We start from the raw sequence: 9,766 nt of genomic DNA, 5'->3' as shown, positions 1-9,766 counted from the left end.
TCCCTCTTCTTGTTTTCTTGCAGGAGATCTCAAAAGCCCACCGGTCCTTCGTAGCATTTCATCTGATGGATGTATCTACGAGTTGGAGTGGTACACTGCCGCTGCATGCGTCCTCTCAAAGACAAAGGGAGATGACTGTAAAGTGGAGGACCCTCAGGCTGGTATGACGCACGCACAAGTTTGATGGTTTCTAATTGACCAAAAAAAAAAGGGGAGAACCACAGGAGATGAGCAAAGATGAGAAATTTGCTTCGGGGTTAATTTGGAATGTGTGTCTGGAAAAACAATTTTTTATGCACAAAACAAATCTCTGTTGTGTAGAGATTCACCATGTTTTGAGGATTTAATCCTGATTTTCTCTTGCACAGTCTTGTTCAGCTAGTTTTTTTTTTACTTTGAGATCTTGAGTGAACCTAAGTTTTCATCAACAAGTTAACTAATGCTACTGTTACTGTGTAACTGTGTAATCCTCTCTAATTAACCTCTCTTGCTCCATAGGTTTCTCTTTTGACTTGTCGCCTCTCTCCAAAGTCAATGGTGGCTTTTACAACCTGACCAGTGAAGACTATAACTACTACATCAATGTCTGTGGTCCCGTTAATGTGACCAACTGTCCTGAAAAGGCCGGAGCATGCCAGGCCAAAACGAGGTGAGGAGGAGCCATGGGGAGGCAAGAAGGCACAAACGCGTACATTTCTGCAGTTAAGCACATCCACATATTTTTGCGTTTCCTCTTCAGCGCTTGGAGTCTTGGGGAGGCAAACTCCCGTCTGTCCTACTATGATGGCCTGATCCAGCTGACCTACAGTAACGGCTCCCAGTACAACAACGAAGAACACACCCGGAGGTCCACTCTCATCTCCTTCCTCTGTGACCCAGAAGCTGGAGCTGGAAAACCCGAATTCCAGGTAAACTCCTCCCTTCCATTTTTCTTTCACTGTTTAAACTGTCTCTTTATTCCTCCCTCTTTCACTGTTTAAACTGTCTCTTTATATTGTGTATACAGTGTATTTGTTCCCATTTTTACAAGATTTGTATATTGTCTATACAATATTTCTGTAGCTGTAAATAATGCGTTGATTTTGTGAATGCAGATTGAGGACCAGTACACATACAACTTCCGCTGGTATACATCCTACGCATGTCCTGAAAGGCCTCATGAGTGTTTGGTGACAGATCCCGTCACTTTTGAACAGTACGATTTATCCAGGTAGGGCATGGCTACATCTGGCACAGTCTGTTAAGAAACACTATAGATGCTTCTTTTTGACCATAAAACAACATTCACATAACATATTTGGCCAAATATTCACAAAAAAATCAGAAAGACATTGTTATTGCAACCGTCCTGTTGTCCTCTTCACCTATTTTTTTTTTTTTACCTTGTTTTGTTTCCAGCTTGTCTCGCTCCACTTCCAGTAACAACTGGCTGGTCATGGATTTGTCTGATACCATGAACCGGAAGAAGTATTACATCAATATATGTCGGCCTATCAACCCTGTGATGGGCTGCGACCGTCATGCGTCTGTCTGCCAAATGAAGTACATATACGAGCAGGTCTGTGACTTGGGGATAGGAGGCTAATTAGTGCTAAGACTGTCAACATTTTCTAGTTGATTCTAAGCCACAGCTTTTCTCAGTGATGTGAAAGCATCACATCTGCACATGCTGTGTTTGCAGCAGATTGTTGATCCCGCATTGCAGCACTCTGTTTCTCAGTTGCTTATATAATGGTAGGTGACTGTCACATAGGATTCAGCTGTAAGCGCTGTCCATGCATCCATGGTCAGAGACGCCTTGTCAAATGACTCATGTGCATTATCATCATACAGCTTATCCCATCACGCCGTGATCTTTTTTTTTTATGGCTGTAGTCTCTGCATGTTTCTGCTGTTTATATTCAACGGTGTCATAAAATGATATACTGCCTTCATTATTATGTTATTTCCATGTGCAGGTAAAAGCAAGGGCAAACAGTGGCTCTTTGTTTTTAAAGACAGAACCGTAGATGTGGTCAGTGTAAACATTTAAATGAATTCCTTATACCAGTGAAGGCAGAGTACAAGTGATCTCTGATATGAACTTTAGGATCTGTCTCTTCCCCTTTGTCTCCAGGGCTCCCTAAAGGAAGTTGTGGCAGTCAGCAACATGGGTATTTCCAAGCGAGGGCCGGTCATAGAGGGACGGGACCAGCTGCTGCTGGAGTTCACCGACGGCTCTGTCTGCGTGTCGGATGGACAGAAGCTCACATACACAACACGCATCCACCTGGTCTGCTCCAGAGAAACTGTGGTAAGGGAGCAGAGTTTCGGTAATACAGTGGAGTGCAATTTGTTTACGCTAAACATTTAGCATGTGTCTGAGGTGTAACTTGCGTTCCACACTGTGCAGTCTACAGGCCCACGATTCCTCATGTACCAGAACTGTACTGCCAACTTCATGTGGGAGACCAGGGCAGCCTGTGCCATCCACACCATAACGAACAAAGTGAGTTCAACTGTATATTCATACAGCTTCTTAAATTCCAAATGATTGGAATCGTTTAAAAGGTGTTACATTCTTTTTTCCTGTCTGATGCCTCAGACCTGTGCTGTGGTGGACCCCAACACTGGCTTTGAGTTCAACCTTCAGCATTTGGCTACACAGAATGGATACAAGACAAAAGCAAATGGCAAGGACTTCCTGGTAAGACGCACGTGGACAGTACTCTGCCAGCAGTAAGGCATGTCCTCAGCATGCAGCTCTCATGCTTAGCTTGAATGTGTGTGAGCTGACAGTGCATTTATATTCACTGTGTGTGAGCTGCTCGTGCACGCAGCTTTTCATACAGCTCTGATATCATCTGTCAGGTTGTCGCACCAGTGCAAGATGGAGTTATTACTTTTGAATTTTGCTATTTTATAAATAAAACACACATATAATAATGATAATACATAATATACAGTATGCGTAAAAATTAAGACTAACAGCAGTTATTTTTATTATATATGATTATTTAGATAATTCTCAGTTAATCAATTAATTGTTTTGACTATATATGTTTGAAAACAGTGAAAAAAGGAAACTGCCTAGAGGACGAGTTCAAATAGGTTGTTTTCTATATGTTTAATAATGTATAAAATAAGAGATAAATCATTTAACATTTTAGAAAAGTAACATTTTTGCCTGAAAATGGTTTAAATGGTTAATAGATCTTTCTTTTGATTTGGAAATTGATAAGGTGACCAATAGTTTCAGGTCTATAATAATATAACATTGCAGTAGTATACCAGTGAAGCCCCTGCAAGTTATTCTAGTCTGGATTTTAGTTGACTGTGTGAAGACATTTGTAGTTTTAAGTAAATGCAGTGTTGTCTTTTTCTGTTTGGGTTAGATGTTCCTCCTGTCTCTGCGTTGTAGTGACAATGCGCCCTTCAAAACTCAACAGGTATACAGTAATCTCTGCTACCTCCCACCCTGCAGGTGAATATCTGCTCAGACTTGGCAGAGTGTGGACAAGGCATGGCTGGCTGTGAAATGGAGGACGGACATCCCTCCAGCCAAGTGGGGGTGGAGAAGACCCTCCAGTATTCGACTGATGGCCTGCTCCAGCTAACATATAAGGGACGCCTGGATAGTCCAACAGGTAACAAGGATATAAAAGTTCAAATTAATTCACCTTCAACTATAATAATGAAGTCAACATTTTAAACATACTTTACATGAATTACATACATTCAGCTTTGGTTTTTGTCCAGTGGTGTTTATAATAACTGCATTCAAACCATCTATACTGAGTATTTCCCTTTTACACCAATAACTAAAATTATGCTCAGTGCTGCAATACAAGTGCTTGGACATATTTGGTTTTAAGACATGAGATGTAAGTAAATGCTAGCAGGTATTAGTTTAGATGTTAGCAACATTATTCTTCAACAAACTTAAATGTAGTGTCCTCTAGCTTGTGCTGTTTTATTACCCAACCACACAGATATTAAATTAGTCAAGGTGCCGCAAGTCTGAACCAAAACTTCGCCTCTCCTGGAGAAACTAAAAGGGTGTTGGCACTGCAGAAAAACAAGGTCAACCTAAAGTAAATGTTGACCAAGGAGGAAGACAAGTCAAAACAAATCCAAAGAGTTTCTTAGCAAAACGGTATTTTGACTTCAGTTTGACTTTTCACTGCACATTATTCATTCTTTTCATTGAAATGTTTCTTCGTTTTCAGCAACTCGGGACACCTTCACCATTTACTTTGTATGTGATCCAAACTCTCACCCTGGATCATTAAAACTGCGGGATGAGAGCTTGAGCTCTGTATCTAGCCATGTGGTGCACGACGTCGTCTTTGAGTTCTCCACTGCCCTGGTGTGCATCCCTGCTCCAGTTGACTGCCAGATCAGTGGTATGGGTACACACACACACACACACACACACAGTGAACTCATTAGTATGTAGTCTCTGCAGGTCATGTGGTTATTGTTTGTCTAAAATTGTAAACAGCACATTTTTATTTTACATTAGGTCATTTTTTTAATTAAAGTTTGTGTTCTTGTTTCTCTGATTGTTAATGTTTCTTATTGAGGTGATGTCAGCAAGGGTAAATTAATCCATTTGTAAATGAGCCCTTGCACACCTTTCCTTTTTCTAGTGTAAATATCCTTTTCTGCTTCCTCTAGATACCCACGGTAATAAGTATGACCTGAGTCACCTGATCCGGAATACAGATGACAGCCCCTGGATCGCTGTAGATACAGATGGGGGCAAATCACGCACATTTTACATCAACGTCTGCAATCCCCTCCCCCCCACTGGGAAAGACTGTCCTGGTCAGTATGCTCGTCCATGGTTCTCACATAGTCCAGCCACATTTACATACATGAGAAAAGACGCTAACCACCTCGCCACCATGCCACCCAGCTTATAGTCTGTCAAATCAAAATGGCAACTAAGATGTCAGATGTTCTTGTCTTCTCTCTAGCGGGACCCCTGGGTGCTTGTGGTATGATTGATGGGAAAAGTCTCAACCTGGGATACGTGCAGTCCGTCCCACAGGTGGCAGAGGACGGCTCCATCAGTATTGTATATCAGAACGGAGACCCATGTGGTTCAACATCCCACTATTCAACACGCATCATCTTCCATTGTGATCACAACCTAGTGAGTATTAAAGCTCTCTTCATGATCAACCGTGTTGTCGGCCATGAACTGTCTCCACAGGTTTTGTTTCTGGATTTCTAGGGCTCCCCTATGTTTGACCGCAAAGATGGTTGTGAATATGTCTTCGTCTGGAGGACATCTGAAGCCTGCCCGGTCAGGAAGTCTCAAGGTAATCACACGTGTGTTTGTGACAGTGTGTTGAGAAACATGGATGCCAAAATTTTAAGATTAAAACTGCCCCTGTTGGTTCATTTCTGCAGATAAAAATTATTTATTGCACTACAGAATGGAATAAATCCATTTTAAGAGGTGCCTAATGACGTTTTAATAGAAGGACAGTATTGACCACCAATACTGATTAAATGGTGAGGAAGGAGAGACGAGAACATGATCCAAAATCCAGACATTATTTGAACTTGTCCTCCCAGGTGATAACTGCCGGGTTCGGGATCCCAGAAGCGGTTATGAGTTCAACCTGAGCTCTCTGAAGGGAAAAGATTATCTTGTCGGGAGTGAGGGGTACATTTACCACCTGTCGGTCTGTGGGGGGCTCCAGAGAGACGTTTGTACCAACAGTGGCATCGGAGAGGTCTCCTCCTGCCAGGTGAAGGAAAACAACCACAAAAATGCAGGTATGGAATTTGCTGCTGGATAATCTCATCTTTGATGTAGTATTTGTGTCATTGTTCTTGTACTCATCTGCTTTGTGTGTGTGTGTGTGTGTGTGCGTGTTTTCACACATGCAGGAATGGCAAACCAGATTCTCAGCTATGTGGGAGACCAGCTCATCCTGAATTACACCAATGGAGATACCTGTCACAGGATATACAACAGATCCACTGAGATTTACTTCTCCTGCCACCCTGACATGCAGCCTGTGAGTTTTATACACCAAAGGCAGCAAATTGTCTGATCCAACAGCGTTTATTAGATTTTCATGAGTGACTTAAAAAATGAATAATGTCCATGCAGTAACTTCTGATAAGGTTGAGAGTAACTTAATCCCTGAAAGAAATTTGCTCATTTCACAATATGAGCATTTTGTTGTTTGCATCGATCTTTCTGTAAGTGACGGACAGCGAGTGTGCAAGTTACTCTCAACCTTATCAGAAGTTACTGCATGGACATTATTCATTTTTTTTAAGTCACTCATGAAAATCTAATAAACGCTGTTGGATCAGACCGTTTTACATCAACGTCTGCAGTAAAATAAAAACAAAAAGCACAGCATTCCCACAGAAGGAGAAATGCAACAGACACAAAGAGGGAAACAGCTGTTTGGTGATGGTGACTTTTATGTGTGTTTTGTTTCTTTACTTGTTTAGGGAGCACCACAGTTTATCAAGGAGACTCCAGACTGTACCTACCTGTTCAACTGGCCCACCGCTCTGGCCTGCATCCCAGTCAAAACCACCAGCTGCTCCTACAAGTAACAGCCTTCCACCACCTCACGTCACCCTCCTCCTGCTCCCTCTTTTTTTTTTTTTTCCTCCCTTTCAGTATTTTCATTCAGTAATTGCAAGTTAATTAGGTGTTTTTATTTAATCTGTAATGAGCTGTTAGTTTTTATATGTGGCAAAACTACCTAATTTTGAGTGAATAAATATTTTATCTTTGTGCGGTTCTTAAAAGTTTTGCTGTAGCTGTAGGCCACAGATTTCCCCGTTTTTACATTTCCTAGTGTCCCTGAGTTGACCTCCTAGAGGGAAGGATCCATCTACTAGAGAAAGAAACAAAAGATTTTACAGTGTTCTGCCAAATAAAAATTTCCTAGAATAAATAGTTATTTCATCTTATCTAGTGATTTCAGGCAGTTGAATCAAGTGTATTGTTAAGAAATAAACCAGGATGGGTGCAATTGTCCCCCTCGACCATCACAGTTACAGAATTACCCACTGTTTGTTGATTTTCAGCCTGTTTGTCTGTTCTGTCCTCAGTGACGGTCACGGGCACTCATACGACCTCTCCCCTCTGGCTATGGACTCCTGGAACTGGGAGGTGGAGCACTCTACTGATGACACAACGAAACAGTTTTACATCAACGTGTGCAGGTCGCTGGTGCAGCAGCCAGGTCAGTATGCAAGCTCTTCATTTGTGTTTCTCACTCAGTAAAGCATACAGTAATGCTGTAGCATCTAATGGGCCCTTGTCAGCTTGATCCGTCCTGCGCCAAGCAATGAGAATGCTATAATTGGCCCTGTTTGTACTTTGAAATATCAGGCTTATGTTACTCTTTACTGATTGCTTTTCTGTGGACAAGCTGCTTTACATCGGTAAAGCAGCTTGGTGGGAATTGGAATTTGAATTGGGAATGCAATGTTTGTCACCTAGTTCATGGATTTTCATCAGCACTACTATTCATCACTTAAAACAGGAATAATCAACCAGATATGCACATACGCTGCACTGTCTGGTCAGGAGATGTGTTAAAGGTGTGTTAAATATTACAGAGATGAAATGTACAGACATGGCCACTGTGAGCTGAAAAAGGCTGCACACGTAGGCTCTACCTGCCATAGCTGTGTAGTGGAAGCACATTCACACTCTTCACAGTCAAAAAAACAAAACTGGATAGTCTGGATTTTTTATTGATATTCTTTGGTCATCCTTCTGATTTACTTGTGTCACTGTATTTCACTTCTGTTAAAGTTACACTGAAATATGCATTGTTGAAGAAAATGACTCCAATAAAAATCCAAAGTTGACCCTCTGCTCACCATGCAATAGGTTCATGGGCATGCCCCTCTAGTGCAGCATCCTGCCTGAAGGATGGAGATAATTACACGAGTCTGGGGCAGGTGGAGTCTGGTCCTACATGGGATGGAAATGTCCTGAAACTGCGGTACACCAGTGGCGAAGCCTGTCCTGATGGAAGCCGCAAGAGGAGCAGCATCATCCGCTTCAAGTGTGACAAGGACAAAGTGGTGAGGGACACACGCTACAAGAAATACAGAACATGTTAGGGTTGGAGCAATGTATTACATACTCCTGTAGCCTGAATCTGAGTCTCATGTCAGTCTGTAACACATGAAGTTAAACCTGCCTCAGCCAGGTTTCATCTAAGCCTGGACCTATATTAATTGGACATGATTGTCGTGAAGCAAAAATTTCAGGCCAAGGCCACTGGTTTAAAAGCCCCTGCTGCCTATGGACATGTTCATATCCCCCATACAGGACTCCCGGCCTACTCGGATCTCTGTCATTGAGGACTGTGTGTACACCTTCCTGTGGTTAACAGCTGCTGCTTGCCCTCTGAACAGCACTCAGCACGACGACTGCAGGGTCGCCAACCCTGCCACAGGTCAGACGCTCAAACAGTCATCCATTGCTTTTATTGTTTTACTTTCTGATGATGGTAGAAAGCAGACGTTTTTAGAGTGAATGTGGAAAAATATGCATGTTAATAAAATGGTAATGTTTAACCCCCCTCCCCCCAGGCCATTTTTTTGACCTGAACACCCTATCAAAGGAAGGTGGTTACATTGTGACTGATCATCGGGAAGAGGGGAACATGTACTTTATGAACATCTGTGCAAACGTGTCCATCACCGGATGCAGCCCTGAATCTGGTATGTACATCCATCCAGTGACCAGATCCCCAAGTCTTCTTTTAGCTGTTTCTTACTTAGCCTTCAGTTTAGAGAATAAACACCACCACTCCTCTGTTCTGTGCCCAAACAGCTGGGAAGGTGAAATTATGCTTGCAGTAGTGGCATGAGCTGAGAGGTCGATGACAAAAATAGCTTTTCTTCAGTATGTTGCAGTATTTGACTGTTGTATGTGTGAAACTGTGGATATGAGATGCCCATGAGATAATATTGATTTGATTTGATTTATTCTTTCAAGCATGTAAAGACAGTTGATATGTCAACACACATAATTTTGCAAGCAGTATCTCTACATAGATAATTTCCTTCTACACCACACAAGTAATATATTAAAGAATTATTACAGTGTTAACATTCATACACCACACCCACAATGTTCCATATAATTAATCATTAAGCCTGTTCTTGCATATATCTTGATTGACACATACCTTTATATTTATGTTTAAACTCGTCAGTTCTATTACTATTTTTTATGTCCACACTTAAATTATTCCATAGTTTTGCCCCACTTATGGAAATACAGAATCTTTTTTGGTTGTACGTATAGCATGGATTTTAAAATTGAACTGACCCCTAAAATTATATCCCCCTTCCCTTTCATTAAATAGTTTTTGAATTCCACCAGGTAATAAATTGTTCCTGGCTTTATACATAAACACAGCAGTCTTATATCCCACTAAATCGAATAATTTTAACAATTTAGATTGTATGAAAGCTCCATTGGTGTGATCCCTGTACCCCATCTTATGCACAATTCTTATCGCTCTTTTTTGTAATATATACAATGGTTGAAGTGAGCTTTTGTATGTATTTCCCCAGTTTTCAACGCCATACTCTAAGTATGGTAAAATCAATGAAGAATACAAAACGTGTAGTGCTTTCCCGTCCAAAATATATCTAACCCTTGCCAATATCGATATATTTTTAGCTATTTTATGCTGAACATATCTGATATGAGATTTCCAGGAGAATTTGTCATCAACTATGACACCTAGAAATTTAATTTCATATACTC

General features: G+C 41.3%; 1 protein-coding gene across 2 annotated transcripts in view; it reads left to right on the top strand.

The window, feature by feature from the left end:
• Positions 1-9,766, top strand: part of igf2r (insulin-like growth factor 2 receptor) — a 42,895-nt gene that overhangs the window by 15,211 nt on the left and 17,918 nt on the right. For both annotated transcript variants that reach the window (XM_020618240.1, XM_020618239.1), the window contains 20 exons: positions 24-161; positions 499-649; positions 740-908; positions 1,095-1,210; positions 1,399-1,558; positions 2,117-2,293; positions 2,393-2,488; positions 2,585-2,686; positions 3,464-3,626; positions 4,209-4,385; positions 4,660-4,809; positions 4,962-5,140; positions 5,222-5,309; positions 5,569-5,772; positions 5,887-6,017; positions 6,466-6,569; positions 7,078-7,211; positions 7,868-8,064; positions 8,315-8,441; positions 8,578-8,709. In XM_020618240.1, coding sequence (XP_020473896.1) covers positions 24-161; positions 499-649; positions 740-908; positions 1,095-1,210; positions 1,399-1,558; positions 2,117-2,293; positions 2,393-2,488; positions 2,585-2,686; positions 3,464-3,626; positions 4,209-4,385; positions 4,660-4,809; positions 4,962-5,140; positions 5,222-5,309; positions 5,569-5,772; positions 5,887-6,017; positions 6,466-6,569; positions 7,078-7,211; positions 7,868-8,064; positions 8,315-8,441; positions 8,578-8,709 — 2,895 coding nt within the window. The remainder of the gene's footprint in view (positions 1-23; positions 162-498; positions 650-739; positions 909-1,094; positions 1,211-1,398; positions 1,559-2,116; positions 2,294-2,392; positions 2,489-2,584; positions 2,687-3,463; positions 3,627-4,208; positions 4,386-4,659; positions 4,810-4,961; positions 5,141-5,221; positions 5,310-5,568; positions 5,773-5,886; positions 6,018-6,465; positions 6,570-7,077; positions 7,212-7,867; positions 8,065-8,314; positions 8,442-8,577; positions 8,710-9,766) is intronic.

Source organism: Monopterus albus, unplaced genomic scaffold (genome assembly GCF_001952655.1).
Source record: "Monopterus albus unplaced genomic scaffold, M_albus_1.0 scaffold202.1, whole genome shotgun sequence".
NCBI classification, from domain to species: Eukaryota; Metazoa; Chordata; class Actinopteri; order Synbranchiformes; family Synbranchidae; genus Monopterus; species Monopterus albus.
This window is presented reverse-complemented; position numbering and strand designations above follow the sequence as displayed.